This window comes from Stegostoma tigrinum, chromosome 31 (genome assembly GCF_030684315.1).
Source record: "Stegostoma tigrinum isolate sSteTig4 chromosome 31, sSteTig4.hap1, whole genome shotgun sequence".
Classification (NCBI taxonomy): domain Eukaryota; kingdom Metazoa; phylum Chordata; class Chondrichthyes; order Orectolobiformes; family Stegostomatidae; genus Stegostoma; species Stegostoma tigrinum.
The window spans coordinates 41264302-41282466 of NC_081384.1; the positions used below are offsets into that span (position 1 = coordinate 41264302).

The 18165-nt window shown below is 42.6% G+C and overlaps 1 protein-coding gene and 1 long non-coding RNA gene across 6 annotated transcripts in view; one reads left to right on the forward strand and one right to left on the reverse strand.

The window, feature by feature from the left end:
* Positions 1–18165, reverse strand: part of LOC132206112 (uncharacterized) — a 344203-nt gene that overhangs the window by 279803 nt on the left and 46235 nt on the right. The gene's annotated exons all lie outside the window — the stretch shown is intronic.
* The window catches only part of LOC125466178 (corticotropin-releasing factor receptor 1-like), a 271407-nt gene that overhangs the window by 66360 nt on the left and 186882 nt on the right, over positions 1–18165 (forward strand). For all 5 annotated transcript variants that reach the window (XM_059638669.1, XM_059638671.1, XM_059638672.1 and 2 more), the window contains one exon: positions 9768–9887. In XM_059638669.1, the coding sequence (XP_059494652.1) occupies positions 9768–9887 (120 nt within the window). The remainder of the gene's footprint in view (positions 1–9767; positions 9888–18165) is intronic.

Below are 18165 nucleotides of genomic sequence, written 5' to 3' on the forward strand. Positions count from 1 at the left end.
ACAAATATCCTCATACTCAGTGAGGGGGGGGAAGACCAGTACACCAGTGCTAAAGACAATGCTGAAGCACTGGCATCCTCAGTTAGATGTACTGAGTGGATGATGCTTCATGGCTTGTTCCTGAGGTCCCACCATCAAAAATCCGAGGGTTTGGCCAATTGAATTAATTCCATATGATATCAAGAAACAGCTCTCAGCAGTGGATGCTGCAAAGGCCATGGGCCCTGACAACACACTTGTACGTGTGCTACATTACAATCGTCCATCCAACCACAGCCCCTGGATATTCAATGGAATTATTATCATTGGACCCACACAATCAACGTACTAGAATCTACTCTGGTGATTTTACTTGACAAAGGACCAGCACTCCGAAAGCTTGTGTTTTCAAATAAACCTGATGGACTATAACGTGATGTCGTGTGGACTTCTGACTTTGTCACCTTTGTCAACACTGACATCTCCACACTATAGCATCCTGGAGGTTACCATTGATTGGTTCAGTCCAGTTTCCAATCATATAATTCCGTGACCAGAAAAGCAAGACAGAAACCAGGAATTCTCCAGCAAATAACTAGCCTCTTTATGCCTCAAAACCATTCCACCATCTATAAAGCACAGGTCAAAAATGTGTTAGTATATTCTCCACTTGCCTGAATGAATGCAGCTAAAAAACATTCAGGATGCTTGACAGCATTGAGGACAAAACAGCTGAATCGATTGGCACCCAATTTATTACTTTAACATGCAGTCCTTCCACCACTGATACATAATGGCAGCAGTGTGTACCATCTACAAGATGCACAGCACATTAAATCTATGACTTCTACAAGTTAATAGGGCAACGGCAGGATATATATTGGAACATGATGCAATTTCCCCTCCCAGCCACACATCATTCTGTCCTGGAACTATAACACTGCTCTTTCACTGTCGATGAGTCACCATCCTGCAACTCCCTACCTAATGGCATTGTGGATGTACCTGTTGTTAGTATCTGATTTCATTAATGGGATGCTAAATACCTTGAAGTTAGATGTAAAAAGGCTAATTAGTTAACTACTTTAAAATGTGCATAAAGATTTGTCAGTCAGAAGTTTGGAGGGCTTTTCATTTATGAACATTTGAAATAAAACTCAGTGTAAAAAGTGCATGCCTGAACCCTGTCAAAAGCATGTATCTCCTTGTAATCAACACTTACATCGGATTGACTACAGCGGTTCAAGAAAGCAGATTACATCACCTTTTCAAAGGCAATCGAGAATGGGCAACAAATGCTAGTCTAGCCAGTGATGCCACATCCTAAGTATGGTTTTAAAAAATTACATAAATTATGTCAAAATCTCTTCTGCCAAATTGATAAATATCTTAAATTATCAGTGGAAAATGCAGCAAGTGAGGCATATGAGTTGCAGGACATTCCAATGGAAGTAGACACCATCATCAGTCTGATGGAGCTTAAGGAACACCATTTGATGGAAGGAAAATGCATTGTCTCACTCAGGAGATATTGTGAATTGAGCGACGCTAGATCAGTTCAAAACAAAGCCAAGCCTCAACCAAATACTTAAGTTTCTTCGGGCTCTAGGCCAACAAGCCATTATAGTTGCTGCCAGTATGCAGACTTGAAACAGCAAAGGAGTCCCGTGAGACCTAAGCTAAGTACAAAAACTCATAAGATGGTATCCGTGAGAATGCACATCCTTGAAAGTTGACCAGCACCTGGTTTGGAACAGTTAAATTGCTTAGCAACATTCAAATCAGAGCCAATCAAAATAAACATCTGACTAAATAGTCACCCAGTTCTAATGGAAGTTGATACCAGGATGGCCATTTCTGTGATTGTAGAACCAGTCTTTAAGAAATTTCACTCTGGACTCCAATCCATAAGGTTGTATAAGATCTCAGCTTGACCGACAACTTAAATGGTAAATATTTACAGATTAAGCGTATGACTTTGTTTCAGTGTCTTAAGAGAAGCAGCTGGTTCAGTTACTACTGATTGTAGTAAAAGGCTTGGGCCCAAGCTTGTTGGGGCAAAATTGGTTGAGAAGCATTCAACTAATTGGCTCAATGTTTTTCAATTAGAAAATGGCTACCTGAGTGAAATCCTCATTAAACACCAGGAAGTTTTTCAGGAAGGCCTAAGGACTATCAAAAGAGACAAGGCCACCTTGCATATTGACCAGAAAGTGGCTCACTCGGTGCTATTTGTCCTTTAGGCAAAGGTAGAGGCAGAAATCCGAAGGCTGGAAAGCAAAGGAATCAGCAAACCAGTCCAGTTTGCAGAATTGGCAGTACCGGTTACACTGTTAGTGTGGCCTGATAGGTGAGTGGATTGACCACACTAAATTGCCCATCGTGTCCAGGGATGTGTAGACCAGGTAGAATAGCCACGTGAAATGTAGGGTTACACGGATAGGATAGCATAGGGTTGTGGGTCTGGGTGAAGTACTCTTTGGAAATTTGTTGTGGATTTGATGGGACGAACAGTCTGCTTCCAAAATTTCTTGTGATGTATGATATTTGGATGGAAGCCACCCTTGATAATTGTGTTGCTCATGCTAAATGATTCTCTCATCTCCTGAATAATACCACTTCCCACCTCCCCACTACTATTCGTGTCCTATAAATAACTCTAATCAATGTCTGCTGCCCCTTGCTATGTCTTATCTCTATGCAAACAGATTTTCACATTGTTCTTCCAATCCAAGCTCCTCCCTTTCTAATGTACTGATGTCATCCCTTATTATCAGCACAGCTCCACATATCCCTCCTTATCTATTATTAAACATCAAATATTCTTGAATATTCACTTATTAGTCCTGATCACCATGTCACCATGTTTCTGTAATGCCAAATATATCATAACTATGGATCTCTATTTGTGCTCATGAATCTATGTTGTTGCAAGTTATATGTCCATTCAGGTAGAGTTCCCTTAAATTTATCTTTTTGAGTTGTCTTTTCATTATTCTACACACGAATGCTTTCTCATGCACACGCTTAACTCTTCTAATTTTTTTGAAGTCTTCTTGTTTAAACTTTAAAAATCTAAAGCTTAGTTACTAAGTTAGCCTGGAGCAGTGTTCTTATCAGCAGTAAGATTGCGCTGTTTTCTACGTCTGTAGATTAGGGTGCAAAGATGGCCTTTAGTAGATTGATGTGCTCTTTCTGTTGGTTGTGGGACATTAGGGAGAGTTTCCATTGTTACTGATGATTATGTCTGCAGGAAGTTGGTTGCAATCCTACCTGATTGCATGGATCTCTCTGAAGGGTCTAGGCCCGAAACGTCAGCTTTTGTGCTCCTGAGATGCTGCTTGGCCTGCTGTGTTCATCCAGCCTCACATTTTATTATCTTGGATTCTCCAGCATCTGCAGTTCCCATTATCTCTGATTGCATGGATTGTTTGCAGCAGCCATTAGAGGCAGTGAGGAATTTGCAGGAGCAAGGGGGTTTGATAGATGTCAGGTGAAGGAAGGGAGAAAAACCAAAGATATAGTCAAGTAGATGGATGACCTCCAGCAAAGATAGGAGAGGCAGCCAGGCTTCTGTAAGTGAGAGACTGGCTCTAACATAATGAGGTGCGTGCCAGATTCTGAGCCATCTATTTGTGGCAGGAGACTCTTTAGTCAGAGGCACAGACGTACAGATTCTGCGGCTCATAGCGAGAAATCAGAATGATGTGTTGCCTCCCTGGAGCCAGGATCATGGATAACTCAGAGTACAGAATATTCTCATAGCGGAGAAAGACCTGCAGGAGGTCATAGCACACATTGAAACTAATGATATTAGAAGTGAAAAGGATGAGATTTTGAGGAGAGAATGTAGGAAATTAGGCAGTAATTTCAAAATGAAGTCCTCAAGAATAGTGGTAGTAGGAACTGCAGATGCTGGAGAATCCAAGATAACAAGGTGTAGAGCTGGATGAACACAGCAGGCTAAGCAGCATCAGAGGAGCAGGAAGGCTGACGTTTCAGGCCGGCTGACATTTCAGGCCTAGACCCTTCTTCTGACGAGGGTCTAGGCCCAAAACATCAGCTTTCTTGTTCCTCTGCTGCTTGGCCTGTTGTGTTCATCCAGCTCTACACCTTGTTGCATTAAGGACAGTAATGTTTGGATTACTCCCAATGCCACGAGCTAGTGAAGGTAGGAATAAGAGGATAGAGGAGATGAATGTGTGAAGGGTCTAGGCCTGAAACATCAGCTCTGTGCTCCTAAGATGCTGCTTGGCCTGCTGTATTCATCCAGCTCCACACTTTGTTATCTCGGATTCTCCAGCATCTGCAGTTCCTGTTATCTCTGGTGCCTTACTTAGGTCCTCTGTCTGCTCTGGTGACTGCGTCGATGCAAATCTTCATCCCCAACTGCCAATCAATGTCATTGTTGCCCTCTGCTGGACTTTTGAGTAAAAGGGCTGGAAAGTCATGTTGAGGTTGTACAGGACATCAGTGAGGCCTTTTCTGGAATACTGTTTACTGTTCTGGTCGCCCTGTTATAGAAAGGACATTATTAAGCTGGAGAAGGTTCAGAAGGGATTTACCAGGATGTTGCCCAGTATGGAAGGTTTGAGTTATGGAGAGAGGCTGGATACACTGGGACTTTTTTTTGCTGGAGTGTAGGAGATTAAGAGGTGATATTATAGAAGTTTTTAAAATAATGAAAGGCATAGGTAGAGTTAATGGAAGTTGTCTTTTCCCTAGGATCGTCAATTTGAAGACTAGCAGATATATTTTTAAGGTGAGAGGAGAGAGATTTTAAAGAAAAAAGTGAATCAAATTTTTTTAAAGAAGGTGGCTCACATATAGAATGAACTTCCTGAGGAAGTGGTGAACATTTAAAAGACATTTTGGATAAGTACATGAATAGGAAAGGTTTGGAGGAATATGGACCAGGAGCAGACAAGTGGACTGATTTAGTTTGGGATTATGGTCAGCATGGACTGGTTGGACTGAAGGATCTGTTTCTGTTCTGTATGTCTCTCACTTTACTCAGTGATTCCAAATGGGCACAGAGGCCACAGGAAAAGATAGGGTGGGTCAACTGTTTTCAACTATGACTAAGGGGCATAATTGATGAATTAAAGCCAGACCATTCAGTAGTAATGTTAGGGAGCACTTCTATACATAAAGGGTGGTCGACGTTTGGAATGCTCTTCCACAGACAGTAGTTGATGCCAGATCAGTTATTAACTTTAAACAGAGGCAGGTAAATTTTTGTTAACCAAAGTTATGAAGGAATATGGGTCAAAGGCAGTATATGGAGTTAGGTCACAGATCAGCCGTGATTTTATTGAATAGTAGGACATGTCTGAGGTGTTGAATGGCTTGCTTCTGTTCCTATTGCTAGATGGACCACGGTTGTTATTCTCAGAGCAAAAAAAGCTGGGGATGTGGATCCTGATCAAATTGCAAAAAATTGAGGGAGTGGTGTTGATCATCCTAGAGATCTACAGCACTGAAGGAGGCCTTTCAGCCCATCATGTCTGCACCAGTCTAAAACAACCACCTTATTTTTCTATTCCCATTTTCCAGCCCATTATCTTGTATGTCTTGAAATTGCAAATGTTGCAATTTCTTACATATTATGAAGGTTTCTGCCTCTACCACTCTTACAGGTAGTGATTTCCAGATTGCCACCATCATGACATCAAGGGCAGTCACCTGCCATCTGCCCAGGAACAAAATCTATGCCCCCTTATCACTGAGCCCACCATCAAGAGGAAATGTTTCGTATCTGCCCGTCATCATTTTCTACATCTCAATCAGGTCCCTTCTCAACCTCTTCTTCTCAGGAAAATAATCCAGTTTGTCCAATCTGTCTTTGTAACTGAAACTCTCCAACCCAGGCAACAATAATACCATATGCCTTCTGTACAACTTCATGCTCCTGTCCTGATACTTTAACGGCCAATGTACATCCACACCAAGGCCCCTCTGACCCTCAGTGCTTGCTAGGGTCTTACCATTGTATTGCCTTGTTTGTCCTGCCAAAGTACATCATCTCACACTTAACTGGACTGAATTCTATAAACTATTGACCAGCCTGTCTATATTCTGCAATGATCTGAGGCAATCCTCCCAGCTACTTACAATCCTACCAACTTTTGTATTGTCTGCAAACTTACTGATCAACTGTCCTACATTCAAGTCTAACCCATTTTATATAACTGACAAACAGCAAGGACCCCAGCACCCTTGTGGGATCCAACTGGATAATGCTTCCAGTCAGGGAAAAAAAAACACCGCCCCCCCAACCCCGATCATCACCCTCTGTTTCTTGCCAATCAGCCAAGTGTGGATCCAATTTGCTAAATTTCCTTGGATCCCATGGGCTCTTTGTTATCAGTCTCCCATGTGAGATCTTATCACAAAGCTGAAATGCAAGTAGACTACATCAAAAGCATTGTCCACATCTATGCACCTGGTCGGCGCTTCAAAAAATTCAGTCAAGTTGATCAAATGTGATTTCCTGTTAACAAAATCATGCTGACGGTTCTTGATTTAATCCCTATCTCTCTAAATGCAGATTAATTTTGCCCCTCAGAATTGCTTCCAGTAGTTTCCTCTTCAAGGTTAAACTGACTGGCCTGTCAGTTTTTGGTTTGTCCCTTGCTCCCTTTTTGATTAACAGTGCCACACTGGCTGTCCTCCAGTCCCCTGGTATTCCTTCTCTGGCCAGAGATAAATTGAAAATTTTTGGAACACCTTTACTATTTCCTCCCTTGTGTCACTCAAACTAGGATATATTTCATCTGGTGCTGGAAATTTTAAGTCTGTCAGATCATGCAGAACCTCCTTTCTGTCTATACTAATTTCTTCAATTGTATCACAGACCTTCTCCCTGATTACTTTTGTTTTCTTTTTGTGTTCATATACATGCCCCTCACTGGTGAATGTATTCATTTAGAACCCAAGTTGCATCCTTTACACATGCCTGAAAAATAACTCAGGATTTTCCTTTATTTTACCTGTCGGTATCCTTTCATATCACCGTTTAGCTCTCCTAATCTTTAGCTCCTTCCTGTACATTCAATTCTCCTGATTATCTGTTGTTTTGAGCCCTCAGCCTCTGTCATAAGTCTCCCTTTTCTCTTTATCAAATGCTGCATACTACTCAATATCCAGGTTTCTCAGGATTTGATGGTCCCATCCTTTATTGGAACATGTTGGCCATATACTCTTCTTGCCTTGCTGAATCATCTCACTGTTCTGAGGCAGATTTAACTGAAAGTATCTGCTCCCAGTCCGCTCTGGCCAGACTATACCTAATTGTATTAAAGTCAGCCTTTCCCCCCCAGTTTAGAACTTCAATTCTTCAACCATTTGTTGTGTTCACTAAAATTAAGCGCAGTTACACTCCCTCTCTTTTTAAGGCTTTCTATGTACTGACATAAAGCTCTCCTGGATGAATTTTAAAAAATCTGTTCCCTTCAAACCTTTTCACACAAAGGCTACTCCAATCAATATTGCGTAAGTTGAAATGCCCTACTACCACTACCCTATTACTTTTACACTTCACTGAAATTTGCTGACATATCTGCCCTTCTGTTTCTCTCCGATTGTTAGGCCAAGAGTACACTCACAGCAATGTGATTGCTCCATTTTAGTTTTTAAGTTCTACCCAAACTGTTTCATTTCAGGAGCCTTCTAACTTCTTACTGCTGCAATAGATTCTCTGATCAATATTGTGACATTTCCTCCTCTTTTACCACCTCCTCTACCTCTCCTGAAGACCTTGTAACCTGAAATGATGAGCTGCCATCCTGCCCCTCTCTCAACCATATCTCAGACAGCAACAACATCATACTCATGTGTTTTAATTTGTGTCCTCTACTCATCTGCCTTGTTTGTCAGAGTCCTAAAAGTAAAGTAAGTATGATCAAAGCTTGCCAAACTCCCTTGTGCCTTATGTGACCTACGATGACAATGCCTTCCTTAGTCAGTCGTTGTCTCTTCTGATTTTGGCTATTCGACATCCCCTGTTGAAAATTATCTCTGGATCCCACCCCTGTTAGCTTTCAATCTACCCTTTCATTCCAGATTTTTATTAAAATATAGATTCACCACCCACTAGAGTGTGAATACTTGGCTGTCCAGTAATGTCATTGGTGGTCATCTCCACAGGAAGGAATCAATCTGTAATTAAAAGAGCAACAAGCAACACAAATGCCTATCTTATCTCAGCTAGAGGAAAATATTCTGACAAAAGCACTCAAGACTAGAACTGCTCTAGAACATGCCACACCCCTAATCCAGTACAGCTACAACACTGGCATCTACCGGGCAATGTGGAAAATTGCCCGGATATCCTGTACATGCAAAGTTGGACAAATCTAACCTGGTCAATTATCATCCCATCTGACTACTCTTGATCGTCAGTAAAATGTTTGAACAGATCAGCAACAGTGCAATCAAGCAGCATATGCCATCAGTCCCATTTTCCTGAACTTGGTGCATAGGCTCCTATGTCCTGGCATTTTAGGTACTCATTCAGATGCTTCTCAAGTGTTGAGAGTGCTTGCCTTTACCATCCTCAGGCAGGTCATTCCATATTCCAGCATATGCTGAATGAGCAAAAATGATCTCTCAGATCCCCTCTAAACCACTTGTTCCTCACGTTAAACTTAGGAAAAAAAACTTATACACTATTGCCTTGGACACAGCTGACATGGAGAAGAAATTCTTATGATCTACTTTATTGTGTACATCTCAATTTTGTTTACTTCAATCAGATACTCCTCTCAGCCTACTTTCCTCCAAGGAAATCAAAGAATCTCTCCTCATACCTGAGACTTTTCATTTCTGGCAACATCCTGGTGAATCTTGGGTGGCATAGTCTAGCTGTTTAAATACAGTGATTACAAGAACAGGTCAGAGGATGGGAATACTGTAGCAAGTAACCCTCCACCTGACTCCCCAGAACATGTCCACCATCTATAAGGCACAAATCGAGATTGTGATGAGTTGCACCCTTCAGTCCATTACCTGAATGAGTGCAATTCCAACAATACTTAAGAAGCTTGACACCATTCAGGATACAGCAGCCTACTTGACTGGCACTATAATCTATAAGCATCCACTCCTTCCACTACCAACATTCAGTAGCAGCAGTATGTATGCCAATAAGGTGTACTGAAGAAATTCACCAAGGCTCCAAAGACAGCACTCTCCACACCTATGACCACTATTATCTAAAAGGACAAGAAAGGATAGATGAGAATGCTATCACCTGCATATTTTCCTCTGTGCCACCCACCATCCTTACTTGCAAATATCGCATCATTCCTTCAGTGTCCCTGGTTCAAAAAGCATGGAGCTCTCTCCCTCAAGGCATTTTAGATCTACTTGCAGCATGTGGACTGCAACAGTTCAAGAGTATCTCGCTACCATTTTCTGAAAGGTAATTAGGGATAGCCAATAAATGCTGGTCCTGCCAGTACTGCCCACATCTCATGCGTGAATAAATACAAAAATCTCTGGTCGCATTCTGGTAAATCTCGTTTGAACTTTGGTTCTTGTTTCTGGATGTAGTTCAGATGTGAACAAAGAAAGCCTGATTCTGATGATGGTTCTAACTACCAAATTTATAAAGCAGTCTTGAGCCAGATCTATTGGGAAGAGTCTGACATAAACCAAATGTAGTGTAGAAATCAGGTAAAGGAAAAGACAAAATACACTAAAGAGGCCAGCTTCTTAAGTTGATACATTTGTGATTTAATTAAATATCAGAATATTTGTATCTTCAATAGATATTTATTTTTCAGGACCCTATTGCAATTCATCCACCGACCTGATTGGAACATGTTGGCACAAAAGCCCAGTTGGGCAACTTGTAACAAGACCCTGTCCAGAATACTTCAATGGTATCCAATACAACACAACAAGTAAGTATTTTGTGATGAAATCCATTTGCAGCAATTCTGTGATCATGTTACATTGGAACAGAAAATTCAAGGGCTTACATTCACTTTTGCTCAGCAGTAGGGGAGGCATTGTAAATTGGTTGCTCAAGGACGCTGAACATAGGAGCAGGAGTAGGCCATTAAGTCCTTCAAGCCTGCTCTACTACCCTTTCTGATCATCCAACTCCATAGTCTGTTCCTGCTTACTCTCGCTTTAGCCCCAAGTGTTATATCCAGCTCATTCTTGAAATCATACAATTTTTTTTTAGATTAGGTTCCCTACAGTGTGGAAACAGGCCCTTCGGCTCAACAGGTCCACACCGCCCCTTAAAGCATCCCACCCAGACCCATCCCCCCTATAACCCACACACCCCTGAACTCTACGGGCAATTTTAGCATGGCCGATCCACCTGGCCTGCACATCTTTGGACTGTGGGAGGAAACTGGAACACCCGGAGGAAACCCACGCAGACACGGGGAGAATGTGCAAACTCCACACAGACAGTCGCCCAAGGCTGGAATTGAACCCGGGTCCCTAGCACTGTGAGGCTGCAGTGCTAACCACTGAGCCACTGTGCTGCCCTTGACTGCTTTCTGTGTTTGTGAATTTCATGGGCTTACCTCTCCCTGGGTGAAGAAATTTCTCGTGTGTGTGTGTGTGTGTGTGTGTGTGTGTGTGTGTGTGTGTGTGTGTGTGTCTGTGTTAGAGACAGAAGGTTCTGTTAGCTGTATTGCAGGGAAGGCAGCTTAAGTACATGCGTAGGGGTCTCGGTGCAGAATCAACAGCAGTCGGATGTCACTGTGCTGTTTAAGTGTGTTGGAGTCTAGACACTAAGTCATCCTTGGAGGATGGAAAAGTGGGAAGGTCACTAGCTTTAAGTTCGGAAAAGCTGTGAGGGTCTTGGGGGAAAAAAAGCCTGTCGGCATTAATATTGAGGTTGAGAGTGTGGAGGTTGAAAAGGCCACCAGCCAAACTTGCTGGATGCAACTGAGCAAGATCAGAGCTCAAGGAAAAGCTTGGGGGTTGGTCTGGTTCAGTGAAGCTAGGTGCGAGGGAAGAGCTGGAATTATAACTTTAAGTGAGTACTGGATGCAGTTTTGCCATTCAGGAGGGCAATCACTCAAGATCTAAGGTAATCACCCAAAATAGCAGCAGTCATTGAGTAGTCCATGAAGGTGAAGTTCTTGAGAATGAATTTCAAGGGCAGATCTGCAAATGTAAGAATTACTGTTTTTTTTTGAGGGTTAATAAGGTTCAAAACCCCATATGCAAGGGGAATTGCTGTGAAATCTGGGATCTGACTTATTAGCACTTATAATTTGATGTTCTCTGTAGGTTGTCAAATCACAACTTATTATTCATATCTGCTGATATTAATTCAGATGTTAGAAATCTAATGTTGTCCAACAACATTTATTATTCTTGTTCAAAACCATGGAATCAAGGAGAATCCATGGAATCTCACAATGTGCCCACAAATCCCTGGCCAGATCTCAAACATAAATCTCAGATCGTAACATTTTTCTTAGAGTTGGTGAGCACACAGGCAAATAGCAATACAGTCCATAAGAGAATGATGGAGATGTGGCAAATGATCATTTAAATCTGCTTAATCGAGAAACAATAAAACAGAAGGAAATTCAGTCCCTTTAATCTAATCCAAGATTCAATACAATCATTGTTGAACTGCGGCACGACAATAAGATAGGAACAGAAATTACGCCATTCAGCCCACCAAGTCTGCTCTGCCATTTGATTGTGGCTGAGATGTTTCTCAACCCCAATTTACTGTTTTCTCCCCTTAGCCTTTGATCGTCTTGACTAAGCATGAACCTCTAAACTCTATCTTAAATACAGCGAATGACTTGGCCTCCATAGCCTTCAGCAATCAGTTCCAGCTTAAGAAATTCCTCTTCATCTCAGTTCTAAAGGCTCATCCTTTCATATGTCGTTGTGCTCTTGGGATCTAGCCTCTCCTACTAGTGGAAACATCTTCTCAACATCCACTCTACTGCTGGGGTTGGACTGGAGCAGCCTCTCATGGGAGTGTAACAGCAGCAGCTAGCCCTGTGACACTACAACTGGCTCTGCTGTAGAGCAGGGTCAGGCAAAGTCCTATCAAGCGATAGTAAAGGGAGACTCTCCAGTGAGGGGCACAAACATGCTTTTCTGTGTCTGCCTTTGACACACCTGAATCGTGTGTTCCCTCCCTGATGTTATGGTCAAAGATGTCTCTGAACAGTTGCATGCAATTCTTCAGGGGGATGGTGAGTAGCTGGAGGTCGTTTTGCATATGGGTACCAATGATGTAGGTAGAAAAGGGGATGAGGTCCTGAGGAATGAGTACAGGGAGTTAGGGGAGAGAGAGAGAGAGAGAGAGAGAGAGAGACTGAAAAGAAGGATCTCAAGGGTTGTAATCTCTGGGTTACTAGCACTGCCACGTGCTAGTGAGGCAGGGAATAAAACGATAGGACAGATGAATGCATGGCTAAGGAGTTGGTGCAGGGGACAAGGTTTCATGTTCTTGGATCATTGGGACCTACTGAGTGGAATGCGTTGCTGGAGAGAGTAGTGGAGTTGGCCTCATTAGGGGCAGTTAAGCGGCTATTAGATAGGCATATGGATGATAGTATAAGGAAGGGGTGGAGGTCAGATATACCTTAGGTTCAGGGTAAAAGTTCAGCACAACATCATGGGCCGAAGGGCCTATACTGTGCTATACTGTTCTATGTTCTTCTGGGGGAGGGGTGACCTGTACAAGAGGGACAGGTCGCACCTAAACTGGAAGGGAATCAATATCCTCACAGGGAGGCTCTCTGGTGCTACTTGGGAGGGTTTAAACTAGAATGGGAATCAAAGAAGTAGGCCAGCAAGTGGAGGGATTGAGACGAAGGTAGATGTCAGGGCCAGTAAAACTGAAATGAGGAACAGGCAGAGAGAGGTAAATGAACACGCTGGTACTAATGGGCTGATGTGTGTTTATTTCAATGCAAGAGTATTACAGGTAGGGCAGATGAGCTTAGAGACTGGATCGGTACATGGGACTGTGATGTTGTGGCTGTTCAACGTTCCAGGGTCTCATTGATTTAGATGAGCTGGACAGAAAGAAAAAAAGAGGTTGAGTTGCATTACTAATCAGGGAGAAGGTCGTTACCTTAACTCCGAGGATATAATGGAGGGTTCATCACTAAGCCAGTATGGGTAGAGCTCAAAGATAAGATGGGTGTAATCATTCTGTTAGGATTATACTTAAGGGATTCCAACAGCCACTGAGATTTGAGGAACAGATATGTAGGCAGATTATGGAAAGGTACAATAACTGTTGTCATAGTGGCGGATTTAAACTTCCCCACTATTGACTGGGACTCCCTTAGAGCAAGAGGCTTAGATGTGGCAGAATTTAAGTATATCCAAGATAGTTTCTTGAAATAGTATGTGGGTTGTCCAACTAGGGGAAGAGGACATACCAGACCTTGTATTAGCTAATGAACCTGGTCAGGTGGCTGACCTTTTAGTGGGAGAGCATTTTGGAAACAGTGATCACAACTCCTTAAGTTTTAGATAACAAGGTGTGGAGCTGGAGGAACACAGCAGGCCAGGCAGCATCAGAGGAGCAGGAAGGCTGACGTTTTGGATCAGGACTCTTCTTTCCTCCAATTCCACACTGTGGTATCTCAGACTCCAGCATCGGCAGTTCTCACTATCTCCTTAAGTTTTAAGTAGCTGTGAACAAAGATAAGTTGGGGCCTTGCGGGCACTAAATTGGTGGAGGGCAAATTATGTCAGTATTAGTCAGATGCTCGTGAGTGTTAATTGGGAGGAGCTGTTATCCCACTTGACATGTAGGAGTTTTTTAAAGACCTACTGATCAAATTTCTGGACTGGCATGATCCAGTAGAGAAGAAGGAAAAGGGTGGCAAGGCAAGGATAATGAGGGAGGTTATGAATTTAGTCAAAAGGATAAAAACATACATAAGGTTTTATGAAGCTAAAATTGGACAGGGCCCATGAGGAATATAAAGAAAACAGGAAAGAACTCAAGCTGGGAGTTAGGAGAGAGAGCAAGATGGGACCATGAAATGCCCTTAGCAAATAGATTTGAAGAAAATCCTAAGTCATTGCGTATACACATTAAAAATAAGAAGATAACTAAGGAGAAGGTAGGATCACTCACTAGCCACTGGAAAGATCACAGAGGACTAGCGAGTAGATAATGTTCCTCTGTTCAAGAAGAGAAATAGGGATAATTCAGGAAACTAGACAGTGAGTCTTACATCAGTGATTGGGAAGCTATTGGACAGAACTCTTAGGGAAAAGATTTATGCACATTTGGGGGAATAAAAACCTGTCTAATTAGAGACGGTCAGCTTGGCTTTGTGTAGGGCAGGTCGTGTCTTCCTGACTTGATTGAATTTTTCAGAGGTGATGAAGATGATCGATGAGGGTAGAGTAGTGGATGTTGTCTGCCTGGATTTCGGTAAGACTTTTGAGAAGGTCCCACCTGGTAGGTTCCTCGGTGACTTGGCCAACTGGATTCAGAATTGGCTTGCCCATAGAAGTCAGAGGGTAATGGTGGAAGGGTGGTTTAACGGCTGGAGGTCCTTGACTAGTGGTGTTTCACAGGAATCTGGGACTTCTGCTATGTGATATATATAAATGACTTGAATGAAAATGTTGATTTGTACGTTAGTAAGTTTGCAGATGTCATAAAGATTGGTGAACTTGTGGATTATATAGAAGCTTAGCAAAGGATATAGTGGGATATGAATCAGTTGCAGATATGGGTGGAGAAATGGCAGATGGACTTTAATCTGGGTGAGGTGCTGCACTTTGGGAGATTGGATGTTAAGGAAAATTGTACAGTTAATGGCAGGAGCCTGAACAGCATTGGTGTACAAAAGAATCTTGGGGTTCAAGTCCATAGCTCCCTGAAAGTGGCCAAGCAAGTGGATAGGGTGATAAAGAAGGTTTGTGGCATACTTGCCTTTATTGGTCAGGAAATTGAGTACGAGTCAGGGTGTCATGCTGCAGCTTTCTTAGACTTAGGTTAGGCAATACTTAGAGTTTTGTGTTCAATTCTGGTTGCCACATGACAGGAGGGATGTGGAGGCTTTGAAGAGGTTGCAGAAGAGGTTTACCAGAATACTAGATAACAAAGAGTGAAGCTGGATGAACACAGCAGGCCAAGCAGCCTCCCAGGAGCATAAAAGCTGACGTTTTGGGCTCTGATGAAGGTTCTAGGCCCGAAGCGACAGCTTTTGTGCTCCTGAGATGCTGCTTGGCCTGCTGTGTTCATCCAGCTTCACACTTTGTTATCTTGGATTCTCCAGCATCTGCAGTTCCCATTATTCCTTTACCAGAATACTGTCTGGATTAGAGCGTATGAGCTATAAGGAGAGGCTAGAAAAACACAAATCGTTTTCTCTTGAGTAGTGGAGGCAGATGGGAGACTTGATAGTCTATAAAGTTATGATATGCAATAAGAGTTGACAGTCAGAATCTTTTCCCCAGAGTTAAAATATCTAATACTAAGGGGTATGCATTTAAGGTTAGAGGGGGGAAAAGTTCAAAGGAGATGTAACGGGCAAGTTTTTGAATGTGCTTGAAGTCTGGGACATGCTGCCAAGGGTGGTGGTGGAGGCAAATAAGATAGAAGTCTTTAAGGGACTTTTAGATTAGTACATGAATGTGCAGGAATGGAGGGATATGAACCAAGGGCCTGCAGAAGCGATTCGTTTCGCTGAGCATCATAATCAACACAACATCTTTAGTTCACTCACCCTTTTTCCTTAACGGAACAACTTGGCCCTGTACTCATCTTGTTTCTTCCTTAAATGCATCCCACTGTTCGGAGGCAGATTTACCTGAGAATTTTGTCTCCTAATGCACTCTGGCAAAATCATATTTGACCTTATTAACATTGGCCTTCCCCCAGTTTAGAATCTTGATTTATGGCGTGTCCTGGTCCTTCACCATAACAATCTTGAATCTAACAGAGTTATAGTCACTGTTTTCAAAATGCTACACCATACTTCAACCACTTGCCCATCTCTTTGCCTAAAATTAGGGCATTCTATGTACTGGCTTAAAAAGCTGTACTGGGTGCATTTTAAGTATTTCATTACTTCTACTCCTTTTATTCTGTGTAACATCATTTAATGTTGGGGAAGGTGAAATCCCCTCCTATCATTACCCTACAACTTTTGCGTTTCCCTGAAATTTGTTTACATATCTGCTCTTTTCTTTTGTTTGAACTGTTAGAGGGTCTATGGGCCAGCAATGTGATTCTTCCTTTTTCGTTTTTAAATTCTTTCCATATGGCTCCATTTGAGGAGCCTTCTAAGATGTCATCCCTCCTTATTGCTGTAAATTAATTCCCTGTTCAATATTGTGACACCTCTCTTCTTTTACCTCCTCCCCTAGCTATATGTATTAACATATAGAGCCCTGTTTCATGTAGACATTTAAGCAAACATTGCACCTTTCCCATAGGTCAAAAAGGGTCTTGAAGACTTTGATCTCTTCTGCATTCCCAGGGCAAACCTTGACCAGGGTCTAACTGCCTTGTCTGAGAACTAAGATTAACAGTTAATTGTTATTGCTCAATCCCATGGTCATAACAGCCCAACCAATCAGCACCCTCTTCACATGCTGTGTAAATTGGGGTCCCTTTTTTTTGAAAGATCTGTTCCTTGCATCCTCATGATGGATGCAAGATTAGAAGCTTCGAGTGTTTATCTCTTATTAGCAATGTTTCTGATTTGAACAGTTCATATTCAGGGAGTACAGTGGTAGTATCACGCATCGTGATTGTAGATATCTTTATTGTGATGACAGCACTTCACTTCTGCAAGGACTGCACAATCTCTTATGAACATGTTTATCTGGCACACTTAGACAAGGAGGTGCTTGAGAAAATTTTTCACCCATGTTATTCTCTTACTCTCTGCCACAAATCTTTCCTGGTGGATAAATCCTTTAGAATTTGCCAAGTTTGAGCTGTAATCCTACTGAGTCAGTCTTACAGTAATATTTAATAGAGGCAACAAGGGCCTCGTCCACTGTTGGGAAGAAAAATGACAGCCTCATATTACCTGCTCAGACTGTCTGTTGAATGAGTGTGGGAATTTTGAAACTAAAGAACCGCCAGCCAATTGGACACTGGCAACTGTCATTGTAGGTGATTGATGGCCAGGGGAGTTGGGGTCTTTGAGGAGGGAATGGAGTTGGTAACAAGGTCAGTGGGCTCCACTGAGCTTCCCCTTCCTTTTGCCAGGACCATAAATCAGCATCAAATTCTTTTGAACAATCAAGTCCCCTGAACCTCTTAGCTAGCACGCAGAAGAAACAGATATAACACAGTATGGAGCTGGAGGAACATAGCAGGCGATGCTGCCATGCCTGCTGTGTTCCTCCAGCTCCACACTGTGTTATCTCTGACTCCAGCATCTGCAGTTCTTACTAACTCTCTCACCTAGAATGAACTGGGTTTGTTTGTTGTCTTTCAGCATGGCAAGTCCCATTCCCCCACCTCCGAAGGGTAAATGCCAGTGATGACAGAATGTAACCTTCAAATGGACATTAGTTGCCTATTTAAGGGCCTTATCTGGGGGCCAGGCAGAAAGGCTGTCCACGTATTCTCTCCTCACCTTGGCCTTAACGAGGGCCGAGTGATTTAAGCATTGGGCACCCCACTAACCATCCTTTCAAGCAAATAAATACCGCACAACCAGCAAACCGACCTTGGGGAGTGTACTTTTTTTTTCATTGATGAAAGACTCCATCCCCTATCCAGAACATATTGCTTTCCTCAGTGCTACTTCCAATTGATGTTCAACATGGAGGAACACTAATTCATGGGGGTTATGGAAGATAGTAATCAGAAGATTTCCTTGTCCACATTTCTGTGTGGAGTTTACACATTCTCCCTGTATCTGCGTAGGTTTCTTCTGGGTGCTCCGGTTTCCTCCCACAGTCCAAAGATGTGCAGGCTAGGTGGATCGGCCATGCTAAATTGCCCGTAGTGTTCAGGGGTGTGTGGGTTATAGGGGGGATGGGTCTGGGTGGGATGCTCCAAGGGGCGGTGTGGGCTTGTTGGGCCAAAGGGCCTGTTCCCACACTATAGGGAATCTAATCTAAGACTCAATTGTTGCCATGATTTCCCAGAAGTCAATGTTAAAGATTCCAAGGCAGGTCCCTCCTGATTGTATACCACGAGAGGATCTTTTGTGCTAATGTAAAAGGAAATGCCCAGGAATA